Genomic DNA, 13677 nt, shown 5'->3' with positions numbered 1-13677 from the left:
TCTATAGATACATTTGATAGGGGGTTTCAATATAAAATATAAAATGTATTTTAGTAAAATAAATAAACAAGTACTATGTATTGTAATAAAATAAATCAATAACAATGTACATATTTTCATATTCATTATTTTAGGTAAGATTTTTTTTCGTTTCCTTTTTCTCTCTGTCGGGGGAAGTATATACCCACTTTTGTATTTAGGCTTGCACTTATATGTATCAAAATATAAATGCAAAAAATGATTCCCAGACTTTCAATTGATGGAGTTTTTGGGTGCCACCATTTAATATTCATTATTAGTCTCAATAATGAATATTAAATATATATTATAGTTACTCACTTGACGTATACGAGATGTTGTTTAATAATTGGCCATGCTATAGTCGTTGGCCACTTGGATCTCGAAGTTAAAAATTATCGAGTACCTTTTAAGAGGTGTACACTTTTTGATAGAAATATATTAGTTTTGTAAGCCCGCAAAATTTGTGAATACAACGACGGATAATAAAATTCACAAAATGCTAAAATTAATATGCAAAATAGCTTTGCTGGAAGTATAAGCGTCCACTATAAAGATTTTCAAAAGAAAAAACAGGTCAAATATTTCTTTCCATATTTCCATTTGACAATCGGCTGAAATTTTGAGTTTGATTCGAGCACATATTCTCATACAAGGCATTGATCTGTGTTGACATGAAATTTTCATTCATGGAAACACGATTAGGTATCTACCATTTAAGATATTATAAAAATTTGTATTCATAAAAGTATACATCGGTGGAAAGTCATATGGCCAAGATCATCTGTCAGGTTTGGCGTGGGCGTTGATCAAGCCTAGATCAGTAAAAAAAATCATTGAATTTCAATGGCTACAGAAGAAGATGATGCCGAAAGGGGCAAAAGAAATGGAGGCCGAGGATTGGTATGGCGAAATCGCCAATTGGACCTTTCTCTCCTACCCTGGTGTTTGCATAACCCCAAAGCTTCCCTACTCAAGATACTCGACAACAAAATAGGCAAATTCGATCCAGAGTAAGACTTTCAATCTATTCACTTCCACTTACCCTGACTTTCTTTCATAAAACTCTTCACGCTTTGTTTCCAGACTGCAGGGAATCGTTATTAGCTACAAAAACGTTCAAGTGCTAAACAACCTGGGAACGATTCGTCAGGACAGTGCCGAGATCCACATGGATGTCAAAGTGGACTTCCTCGTATTTCAACCCAAGGTCGGCTCAAAGCTACACGGGATCATCAATAAGAAGTGCATAACCCATCTCAGTGTACTGGTCCACAAAATCTTCAACGTTGTCATCCCCCGGCCGACTGATAATCTCCACACCAAATGGATAGGCGACCAACTCGAAGTCGGACAGAAGATTCCATTCACCATCGTTGTGCTGGATCTGTTCGGAGCGTTACCATATATAAGAGGAGATATTGATGAAAGGTATTAAAAAATCTCGTATCCTATACCATTATTTATTCCAGATTCTTCACCGAGCGATACTTTATATCCCAGATTTCATACATTATTATTTAAATGTTTTTTGTTTGCAGTTTACTAAATACTCTCGATTCTGAAGAAAATAATGCCGATATGTATGACGATCATAATAAAGTCACCATTGCTCATGTTAATTTCGACGGTACTAAACCTAAGCAACTGGATGAGTCTTCTAAATGTAATGACGACTCCGACGCTGATCCTGTTAAAGAGATTAAAAGTCTCAAAAGAAAACATTCAGACACATTTGACGATATGCCGAAAGTCAAAAAAGCTAATTTGTCTTCTAATAGTAACAGCAAAGATGAAGTAAAATTAAATAAAAGTACAGAAAAGAAGTCCAAAAAGAAGAAACAAAAAACAGATATATCGATTAAGAGTAGTTCATCAGAGGATGAGCAATCTTCGTCTGTCAAGAACACATCTTTGCAATTTGATATTTTGAATAAAATAGCAGGAAGTAGACTAGAATCGAAAGGCGATGTAAGCAAAAGGCAAAGCAAAACTCCTAAGAAATCGACAAAGACAAAAGTTTCCGAAGATTTAGCTGAAACCTCTTCACAGTCACCGAGCAAAAATAAGTCAATTCATAAAAGCTTATCCCAGAATACATCCAACAATTCCAAAGAGACAAACATCTCTGAAGATTTAGCTGAAAGCTTTTCACAGTCACCGGGCAAAAATAAGTCAATTCATAAAAGCTTATCCCAGAATACATCCAACAATTCCAAAGAGACAAACATCTCCGAAGATTTAGCTGAAAGCTTTTCACAGTCACCGAGCAAAAATAAATCAACTCGTAAAAGTTTGCCCCAGAGTACATCCAAAAATTCTAAAGAAACAAACATCTCTCAAGATTTAGCTGAAAGCCATTCACAGTCACCAAGCAAAAATAAGTCAACTCGTAAGAGTTCATCCCAGAATACATCCAACAATTCTAAAGAGACAGACATCTCCGAAGACTTAGCTGAAAGCTCTTCACGGTCACCAAGCAAAAATAAGTCAACTCGTAAGAGTTCATCCCAGAATACATCCAACAATTCTAAAGAGACAGACATCTCTGAAGATTTAGCTGAAAGCTCTTCACAGTCACCAAGCAAAAATAAGTCAACTCATAAAAGCTTGTCCCAGAATACATCCAACAATCCTAAAGAGACAAACATTTCCGAACATTTGGCTGATACCTCTTCACAGTCACCGAGCAAAAATAAGTCAACTCGTAAAAGCTTGTCCCAGAATACATCCAAAAATTCTAAAGAGACAAACGTCTCCGAAGATTTAGCTGAAAGCTTTACACAGTCACCGAGCAAAAATAAGTCAACTCGTAAGAGTTCATCCCAGAATACATCCAACAATTCTAAAGAGACAAACATCTCTCAAGATTTAGCTGAAAGCTATTTACAGTCACCAAGCAAAAATAAGTCAACTCGTGAAAGTTTTCCCCAGAAAACATCCAAAAATTCTAAAGAGACAAACATTTCTGAAGATTTGACTGAAACGTCTTCACAGTCACCAACCAAAAATAAGTCAACTCGTAAGAGTTCATCCCAGAATACATCCAACAATTCTAAAGAGACAAAAATCAAAAGCGATTCATCCGATGATTCTTCCTCTGATGAGGATATTATGAAAAGTAAGATGAATATTCTTTTAAAAGTAAAATCCAATTCACCGTCAAGAAAAAAAGACACTCTGTCAAGAAAAGCGATTCCTGTTCAAAATCTCACAGCTAAACTAACGGAAGCAATGGTACCAGATAGTAGTTCGTCGTCGGATGAAGACGTTGTATCGAGACAGTCGGATATTCTGCGAAGAATTATAGGATCGCGTAATTCTTCTGTTAAAATTCACAGCGAGGAGAATGGGAAGAAGACGAGTTCCAAAAAAGCAAATGTTGCCAACTCATCCCATTCGGACAGTTCCTCTGAAGACGATATTAACACTAGTAAGATAAATATACGTAAGAAAATCATAGCATCGAGTATTTCATCACAGACAAAAAATAAAAAGAAGTCTAAAGTTAATAGATGATAAGTCAAAGATATATATGTACGTATGTAAATGTAAATAATGCCAAAATGTACTGTCCTTTTGTTTTATAGCTATTTTATTGTATCAAATTTCATAATAAATTATCTATAATTCAGTGAACGCCTTTGATTACATATTTATTTTAAATCAACTATCAATGTTTCCTGCAAGTCTAGACCAGTGGTTTTTTACAAGATATAAAAAAGAGTATATGTGGACATATTCTGAAATGTTTCTATTTTTTATATTGCTGCTAAAATTGACTATAAAGTCTAAATTCATGAAGATGCAAAATTTGTGGAGAAGTATAAATCTGATAGAATTGTGTTTCAATATTCAAACATTGTCTCAATCTTGGATATCATTAGAAACATTGTCGTGTAATCATTTTGTCTGTAGACATGTAGACGTTTTGTGGTGTACATTAAATAGTCGGTCACATTTGAAACTTCTTATCTGTTATGTAGAAAGAAATTTCAATCCTTTCAGTGATGAAAACCAATATTAGCCAAAAAAAACACAAGAAGTCAAATTAAAATTTATTTATATACATACAAGAGTCTTTCAGTGACCAAAATTATCCAGCTTAATCCCAATACGAACAAAATCGCAATAAACTGGGTGTCTCATGAAAACTTACATTCGTTGAGTCAGTGAAAGCAATGGATATTTTGGCATCATAATCGTATCTTATACCAAAATACATTTCTATCATAAATACAGACAAAATTAATCTTATTTTGGTGCTTCTGGAAACGAGACTCCTTTTTTACCGGCAAGAGGTGGTTTCCCTTTGTTGTTTGCCATCAAGATCGCACCGGGACTAGGATAAGGTCTCATCTGAAACAGTGGTCCTGTTGCAGTCGTATCCACACCAGTTTTGGCATCGCTTCGATTCTCCAAACCGGAGGACCACTCTCCTCTAGGCACGTCTGAATAGGCAGCCGGGTCCATGGGATCCAAATCGTTATCTTTCACTTTGGAGCGTTTGTCGTACCGCCTTTCGGGCCTGTCTCTATTGTCTCGACCGCGCTTATATCTATCCCGTTCGCGTTCACGTTCGACTCTAGGCTCTTCTTTCTTCCTTTGGGGCACTTCTTGGTCGGACAACTCGTCGCTACTGTTATCGCTTTCGTCGCCCTCCTTCATCAAGCGTTCTTCCCTCAAATGAGAGGCGCTCTCGGAAAAAGCCGCTTTGGGATGCGTCGGAGGCAGCCAAGATACTAGATTGTTGTAAACGTTCCAGTAATAGTGTTGGGCGCAACCCTCGTCGTAGACTTCCTGCCAGCCATTTGGTAGAGGATACTTGTCGAGAAGTTTGTTCTTGAGGTGCGTGTAATGGTCAGGAGGGAGTGTGATGCCATTTCGCCAACGCTTCACGCAATACGGAGTGCATTCGTGGTAAATGTTGCTCTTGTTGGGGCATCCTGGGTGGCCTTTGATCAGGTCCACTGAAGGAGCGTCGGCCCCTTCCCAGAAAGTCGCGTCGGCTTCCCCGGCTGCGGAGTCGCGCGCCGAATCATAATCTTCAGCGATGATTTCTTCATTAGAAGCTTCTGCACCGACGCCTGCGCCCCCAGGCGCTCCAGGCCTCAATATACCTCTCCTAGCCAAACGGGCCGCTAATGCAGCCGGCAAAGGCATTGCGTTGTCAATGTGACAGTCAAACCGGAATAAAAACCCAAAATCACGGCCATCTCTTAAAAACCCAATAAAATAAACAAATCAATATTTAAATTTGAAAAACTATGTAGGAGAAGCACTATAGCCTTAGAGAAATACTTATCACTATACCATATTGTAACAATGCACACTATTAATTAATTTATTGCTATCGGTTAGTAATGAACAGAAGTATCATTGAAGGTATAGTAACTATTTCAATTCGATGATTACTAGTCAAATGTGAACCAGTCACAGGACAACCGGTCGCTCTAGATCGGTCACACGTGATCACCCGTCACACTAAAACTGGTCACGAGAAAACTGGTCACACTCTAAAATCGGTCAACCAGTTTTCTCGTGATATCTAAATTTCTATTATATTTTGTCAAATTTCTATATATGTACTTACGTACACATATATAAGAGCATGTAATATTTAATCATTCGATTTTTCAGACCATATACGAAAATTAAAATCATTTGACATTAGAAAACATATTATTTTATTTTGTATACAGTAAATTTGTATAAAATATGTAACATTCTACAAAAAATATCAAATGTGAAATTGGAATGCCCTGTTGTGTCTCTGAATGCTATTATCAAAAAAACTCAATTCTTTCCATAAAATTAAGTATATCTGAATTCGACAAAACTCCAACAAATGTTTCAGCACCTGAAACAACAAATAACATAAGCACATACATACATACATATATACATGTAATAGAGCTCCATTTTGGTTATAATTAAATTAAAGTCACTTTCACATTTCACATACCAGAATTACTTTTTGTGACCACTACAAATGGCTCTTTTTCTAAAATTCTCGATGTCTTTCCGAGAGACGTTTCAATGTCTACTTTACGAAATTGTTTGACCAGAATCTTTTCGACTGCATCCGAGAAGACCACCTTTTTATTCGTCAAACTGTTCATCAAGTTATTCATCGTCACCATACCCTTGATTGAGCTGTAATCATATTACATATATTATTTAATGTAATCATTACGAATATTATAGACTTAAGAAAACAATACCCTGTAGCGTCAAGAACAGTTAATTGAGAATCCTTTCCAGTTTTCATTACATTGAATGCTTCTAAGCATGACGTTGAAAGCGAAATAGTTTGAGACGGTGCCATCTTCAAAGCTGATACTTTTGATTTCCACCACCTTAATAACCAAAAATATTATAAAACTCTATATGGACAGTTCACATTCATATAATATTTAGGCCTGATCCTTGATGCAACTCTAATAACAGTATATTAAAGTAAATATCAATAGTAAATTAAACTCAAAAGGATCATCAGCAATAAGTTTGAGTCCAATTTATCATATTGTAACGTGGGAACATGAGAGAGAGTATCCACTGTCTAAGTGCATTCGTAGATAAACAATAGAAACCCCAGATGAGGCTAACGGGACTCAGAAGTGCCCGAACAAAGGATACGCTGGAGTTCTCGCAGACCTGGGCGAGTACGTGCGTAAACAATAGACTCGCCAGGGTAGACCTTTAAGTGCCTAGACAATACACATATTAACGGATCGCGGAAGCTGTGCTGTGCAACTTTTCCTTTATAAGGAGGTACACACAGTAGATCAGATGATTCTGAAGTGAGCGGTGGTTCCGTGTGAACTTCTGGGACCATTGAATAAATGCTATGAAGCGGACTTTGGCCTTTCATTCACCCCTACGCAACAATATTTATTCAAATTGGCAACTCTGGGAGCAGGCCTAGTAATATATCTCATGATTTTCACCAGAAATCTTCATCTTCAGTTTCTTTTAAATTCCTCGTTTCCATCCAGCTATCTGATATAAACTTAGTCATGTAATTGCGCACACCATCTGGTAAAATTATAACACATTTTTGACCCTCTTTTAAGCTTTTTGCAGCTTCAAGCCCCACCATCATAGCAGCACCACTGCTTCCTCCTACAATTACACATTCATTACCAATGCATGAATTGATAATAATAGTTTAAAAATATATAATGATCACAAACCACACAATAATCCTTCTTCGCGAATGAGCCTCCTCGCCATCGGCAAAGATTTTTTATCATTACATTTGACCCACTTATCGACGACTGATCGATCCAGTACAGTAGGAATGAAATCATAACCAATTCCTTCCATCTAAAAATGAGTTCTAAATTATAAAGTTTGTTAAAGAAATTAGAACACTGTTAAATATGTATTGAGTTTGAAATACCTCATAAAAGTTAACATCAGATTTATTGAGCTCTTCTGGTACGGCAAGTATAGACCCTTCAGGATCGGCACCAACGATTGTACACGTAGGGCAAAGCTCTTTAAATTTCCTGCCGATACCGGCTATAGTACCTCCAGTTCCTGCTCCAATTATAACCATATCAACCTTCCCGTCGAAAGCGTCCAGGATTTCAGTAGCAGTTCCGTCATAATGAGCCAACGGATTGCCAGCATTGCGATACTAAAAACTCAATATTGTTAAAGCGATATGTGTTTTTTAGTTCGAAGTAATTTCAAACTTGAATTACCTGATCAAGAACGATCGAATTTGGTATTTCTTTATTCAAACGATGAGCGACGGAAATGAGACTGTCGGGAGAATCGAAAGCAGCTTCCGTAGGTGTTCGGATGATTTCAGCACCAAGAGCTTTTAAAGCGTTCACTTTTTCGTCGGACATTTTTTCAGGCATAACGATAACACATCTGTAACCTAAACACAACATAAAAATTTAAAACTATTGTGATTACTCTGCCCCACGGTCGAACATATATGGTCACCCTGAATACTGGTAAAAATCGTATGCATGTTCACCGAATGTTTGCAGATTTCACCACTTCTTCCCATCCTCAAAATAATAGTCATATGGGTTGGATTCTTCATGCAAAACTATATCCAACTAATGTCTAAAGAATAAGCTTGCATTACCTTTAATGGCACTCGCCATGGCCAATCCAATACCAGTGTTACCGGAAGTTGGTTCAATGATTACCGAACCCGGTTTTAAAAGACCTTTCTTTTCAGCATCTTCAATCATCCTATGACCAATACGATCTTTTACGGAGCCTCCGGGATTTAAAAACTCACATTTTGCATCTACAAAAATATATCTTGTTAATATTCAAATACATAATTACATATTCATAGATAAATCAATCTTATAAACACTAACAATAACAAATTCAGATAAGAGTTTACGTCAAGGCGATATTTTCAATAACAACTTAAATTCGTATGGTTCAATGTTCAAAAACAAAAAATACTTTTTAAAAACTAATACATACACATGTCACACTTGATGCCCATGGATTGCGGAATCTTATTCAATTTCACAAGTGGTGAATTTCCGATGGCGTGCAAAATGTTTGGCATCACTTTAGGACGAGGCACGCTGAAATAGATGTAAAATAAATGGCAAACGTCCGAATTTGCTTCCATAAAAATAAAGATATTGTCAAACTTACGTAGGTACCACCGTATGAGGTGTCGATGATGGAGGCACTCCCAATTTCCATGTGCACCGAGATGGAGTATCCGGACTCACAAATTTGATATCCCGTTGAGCCATGATGAATTACCAAATTTCTGAAATTAAAATTAATACTAACTTAATTTTAGCTTCATTAATAGTCAGTGTATACCAAAAAAATGAGCTAGGAATCGATCATCTTCTTTTATACCTAGTCCGAAATGAGATCAGAACCCCAATATATTAAATAAAGCTCCTACGAGAGAAGCTTTTAGAAATAATTGATATTCGAATCTGCTTCTGCTGGAGTTCAAGTCTAACTAGGATTAATTGAAAGTGATGATCAGGTTACTATGAATCAATATTTTCGACCATTGTGGCGCATTAGGGACTGCTGTAATGCCACAATGGTACAAACTTAAACCTAAATAAAATAATATCCTCTTCTCAGAAAATGATCTCATTGAGTTAAAAGTCAAGAAGTGGAATTAGGAGTTTGAGAAAGCTCCCAATTTCAATATATTTAATGCGAAAGGTTCATTTTAATCAAATCGAATCGCGCAAGTCTCTAAAATCTCGATCACGTAACATCTGGCACCGAAAAACTCCACCAATCGAAAGCGAAATCTACCCACGCGAAATATTGTACTAACAAGAACTCGAGTGCCAAATGTTCCGTGATCGATATTTTAGTATAATTTTAGAATAATCTGTTTACCAATACATATATACATACATATATGAATGTAGCACATTGTTGCAGCGTTTCATGTTTTACATATAGGTTTTTCATACCAAATTGACCCTTTTTCATTTCAAATTGACCCCTTTTCAATGTCAATTTGAAATGAAAAAAGGTCAATTTGAAGTGAAAAAGTGTCGATTTGAAATGAAAAAGGGTCAATTTGGAATGAAAAACCTGTATAAACAAACTAAAAAGAAGACGTCTAAAAGGGAAGATACTAAATCCAATTGACTAAAAATTTTGAAAAATCTCACACTTATCGATTTCTAATAACATTTTAAAAACTATGAAAATGTTTTTAGAAATCGATACTGAATATATAACAGTCAAAGCCGAATTCTCTCATGATCATTGTTCGTTTGTAATGTGTCAAAATAAGGTAATTGGATTATTATTCACATTGCGATCGCCCAAAAGACAATTTTTGCCATGAAAATCGCGAATATGGAATATTTGGCACTCGAGTTCGCGTTAGTATGATAGTTATCGTTAGTATGATGGACTTTCCGGCTGCCAGATGTTCCGATATAGAGATTTCATAAACTTTTGGGCGAGCGCTTTATGGGCAATAATCACCGAATACAAAATAATTCAAATTGGAATCGCATTAATCGAAAACATAAAACAACATATGAAGCGGATGGTGAAATACTCGAACGTTTATACAAACATTATTAAAACGCTTTCCATGTTATATATTTTTAGAATAAGTAAACGCGTATGCCGAGATTTCATACTGTTACGACCAACTAAAAAGTAAAAAAAACATGCATCGTTTTGTTTGAGCCTAGACGAGACTGCAACGATTTTTTTTTATTGTGAAAAAAAAATTTGAATTGAGTTGATGTTTTTTTGCAGCATGCTATGCAGATTTCTGACAATACGATCTTATGCTAATTTAAAAAAATGAGTTACCGGCGAATAAAGGCGAGAAGACGTCAGCTAAAGCGGCCACGTTTTGGAATACTGAATTAAAAACGACCGAACGTGTTCGATCGCAGACTTACGATAACCTCAACCGTCTTTTGTGTGTGTGATTACATACAAAATGTATTCACTTCACCTCTTTTGTGTGTAACAGAATTGTAATGATAATATTATATATGACGTGGAAAATAAAACGTTCACAGATATAATAAAAAAAAAGCTTGTGAATAGGTAAAATTTAATACCGAAACGCGGAAGCAGACGTTTTATATTTATCCGTTTACTTATCGTCCGTTTGGATTTTAAAATAGCAACACAGCTAATCGCTTCGTATTCACTTTCGCTTATACATGAAATGTTTATCTTTCATATTGTTCAAAAGGAAATATAATATTCCGTTAGTCACAGACATTAATAACAAACTAGCCACTAGAGTCTATGACAGAATCAATAATATCCATACTAACACACTTGTGAAGAGTCTCGGTGATTACAGCAAAATGTCTATACCCTTCAGGTATAAACACAGATTATCTAAACACAATGTGCTTTAGATCGTCGACTCTAGAGAGTCTAGTTAATGTAAGATGTATTATGAGCTGTTTTTTTCTATTATGTTGTACATTAGAATAATATAATACTATAATTACTAACAAAAATACAATGAAATTGTAAAATAGAAAATGATCAGTAGATCAGTAGCCATTAAAATAGATATAAGATGCATTGTGAATATAATTTAGTAATAATAAAAAGCATTTAAAAAGGAAATATATTTAGTTACTAACTGCATTTATTCCAATCGCATAATTTGATTGTAATTTTAATATACACCTACATATTTATATGTTATCAAATGATCGTTTAACCTTTTCGAAGTAATGTAAATTCTACTTGTTACATTATGTTACGGTGACCATTCGTATTGATTTTACCTATCTGTCCTGGTAAGTGGTGGAAACAAAAACCAGTAACTTTTTTATGTAATAGAATTTTTTTTTACCAAATAGATGGATGGATATACAAATTCTTCGGCGAAAATGATGTCTCCTACAAAAATATTGGCAAATTAGTCAATTTTTGTTTCCATTTATCAGGAACAAATGCGCCAGCCGAAGGATTTTTTAATTTGATGAATGTATAGTTTAGGGTTTCCGGAAAAATGCACTGAATAGTGGCTCAGTTTCGAGAAGTCCTAATTTTCAAATGCGCTTAAAAAGAACTTGCGCAATAAAATTCTACAAAAAAAGGTTAACACCCTCGGATAACATACAAATACCCCTTGACGCTTTTTTGTTGAATTTTTTTGCGTTAGTTCTCGTTGAGCATCTTTGAAAGTTTGGATGTCTCAAGAGTGCAACTTCCATAGTTCAGTGATGAAACGAAATCGAATGTTGAAACCTTAAAATATGTGCCTAATCATTCAGTATAATTTTAACTAGTCTTGTGTAGAATTTTATAAGAGTATTCCAGAAAATGAATTCATTTTTTCATAAATGTACGTTCATGATTCTTTGTTATTTATTGATCTTCGTTTTAAATAATTGGAAGTATTTAGAAATATGTTTTTGGAAAATAATTATACGGGTATTTTCGGTATTTTTCAATACGCAATGAAAATATACAAAAACAAATTGATGTTTGTCGCATTACGATAATATCCGAGTCAAAATATGTATTTCCTGAAAAGGCGTTTATAAATATGAGTACAGCTGGTCTTAAAAAAACATCTTTAAACTCATTGCGCCATTTTATAATAGCTCCATATATGATGCGTATTAGATCTGGTTAACTATTGCTAATAATAAATATCAATAAAATCATGATATTTTAAACTAAAGTCTCTTGATTCAATAAAACCAGCGGCGGTTTATCAAACATAATAATAAACGCGCGCTTGGGGCCCTTAAATCTTGGGCCCCCCGTAATGGGCCTTTCTACCAAAATTTACAACTTATAAATTATTATCATTGTACACAATACGTTCGCAAGCCGAGAATAGATAAAATTAAAACCTATTTTACATGGTATTTTAAAATAGTACCTATTTTATTCTAAAAACTGTTAGTGTTTCAAGTACATATAGTAAATAAATAAAAAAAATATGGTTTTGTAAAATCCTAATGAAAAATCATATACTGAAAAGCATGATAACATTTTTTTCTAATGAAGTGGCATCAATTTTCAAATGCGCTTTGGGCTCCCCATTTACTTGATCCGCCACTGAATAAAACCATATAAAAAGTAATGTAAAATTTATATTTATTCATCATTACAAAAGTCGCACATCAAATCATTCAGGAAATATCATATAAATCTACGTAGTTTCCATTTCTTCGATTTCATTTTGGATTTCAGTGACTTGAAATTCGATTATTTCAGAATCTTCAGCTTTCTTCTTCTTCGGTTTCTTCGCTTTGGGGGGTTTTTCAATGTTTTCTTCGGACGGCTCTCCTTCGTCACTGTCCGACTCGTGGTCCACTCCGGGATGTTGGGCTATACTCTTCTGAGCACCCTTCTGACTCACCCCCTCACCCGGTGCCGACCACTCCTTCTTAGAATCCTGATCGAAAAACACTATATAGTAAGATCAATCACAAAAATAAAATAAAATTTAAAAAAATTAGACGAGTACTCACTTGAAATTTGTCTTTGATGACTTTAACTTTTTCCAAGTAGAAATCATACACATACTGAGCCATGTGTTGCATATCTCTCATCTCCAACGGAGACGGTGGAGGAGAATCGATCGAACGCGTCGAAGGATACGACTCGTGCGGACATAATTCCAAAAACAATGGTCTTGACATCAACTGAAATAACAAAACCATTAATAAATCATGCACATATTGACAATCAATTTAAAGCGCGACAAAATTACTTGATAAAATGTAGGCTGGAGTTCAAAGCAATTCCTGAATAGCGACGCTCTAGCGAACACATATAGTCCAAGACGAGCACGAGACATGGCAACGACCAGACGACGAACATCCCGTAAATGTCCAACAGCTCGGCTTCGAACTAACGAAACTAGCACAAAGTCATTTTGTTGACCTTGATACTTGTCCACAGTGGTAATCTATAAAAATGTTATAAATATCATTACGTATGTAGATCTTAACCCTTTGAGTGCTGACGTCTTTTCTGTTGAAAGCCCACCATGCTGAAAATTTCGCCAACCTTTCCAACTAGAATTATTTTAGAAATCCAATAGAAAGCAGGTATAAAAATTGTAGCTAATCCAAACAAACCCTAGACAACTACCACCGAGGATTTTCAAGTTTTGTAAAGATGTGTTTAGACTCTCTAATATATCTTGCAACAATATAAAATAAA

General features: G+C 35.3%; 4 protein-coding genes across 4 annotated transcripts in view; 1 reads left to right on the top strand and 3 right to left on the bottom strand.

Annotated features, from left to right (window-relative positions):
- The first annotated feature begins 626 nt into the window (after positions 1-626).
- On the top strand, positions 627-3649 carry LOC143921230 (uncharacterized). The gene is made up of 3 exons (XM_077444439.1): positions 627-1031; positions 1105-1449; positions 1560-3649. The coding sequence occupies exons 1-3, from the start codon at positions 865-867 to the stop codon at positions 3535-3537; spliced, it is 2490 nt and encodes an 829-aa protein (XP_077300565.1). The 5' UTR covers positions 627-864; the 3' UTR covers positions 3538-3649.
- On the bottom strand, positions 3611-5214 carry PQBP1 (poly-glutamine tract binding protein 1). Its single transcript, XM_077444440.1, has one exon. The coding sequence runs from the start codon at positions 5179-5181 to the stop codon at positions 4273-4275; it is 909 nt and encodes a 302-aa protein (XP_077300566.1). The 5' UTR covers positions 5182-5214; the 3' UTR covers positions 3611-4272.
- Positions 5215-5674: 460 nt separating this feature from the next.
- On the bottom strand, positions 5675-10689 carry Cbs (Cystathionine beta-synthase). The gene is made up of 11 exons (XM_077444148.1): positions 10330-10689; positions 8665-8785; positions 8485-8591; positions 8129-8296; positions 7731-7912; positions 7424-7663; positions 7215-7347; positions 6969-7143; positions 6243-6377; positions 5984-6174; positions 5675-5878 (listed from the first exon to the last, which is right to left on the bottom strand). Exons 2-11 carry the CDS (start codon positions 8766-8768, stop codon positions 5805-5807), a joined length of 1509 nt encoding a protein of 502 aa, XP_077300274.1. The 5' UTR covers positions 8769-8785; positions 10330-10689; the 3' UTR covers positions 5675-5804.
- A 1897-nt stretch (positions 10690-12586) lies between these two features.
- The window catches only part of LOC143921039 (RNA helicase aquarius), a 46635-nt gene continuing 45544 nt past the window's right edge, over positions 12587-13677 (bottom strand). Inside the window, exons 24-26 of the mRNA XM_077444136.1 lie at positions 13223-13420; positions 12981-13154; positions 12587-12904 (exon numbers count right to left, since the gene is read on the bottom strand). Coding sequence (XP_077300262.1) covers positions 12659-12904; positions 12981-13154; positions 13223-13420 — 618 coding nt within the window. The 3' untranslated portion in view covers positions 12587-12658. The remainder of the gene's footprint in view (positions 12905-12980; positions 13155-13222; positions 13421-13677) is intronic.

This window comes from Arctopsyche grandis, chromosome 13, assembly GCF_051622035.1.
Source record: "Arctopsyche grandis isolate Sample6627 chromosome 13, ASM5162203v2, whole genome shotgun sequence".
Taxonomy (NCBI): Eukaryota; Metazoa; Arthropoda; class Insecta; order Trichoptera; family Hydropsychidae; genus Arctopsyche; species Arctopsyche grandis.
This window is presented reverse-complemented; position numbering and strand designations above follow the sequence as displayed.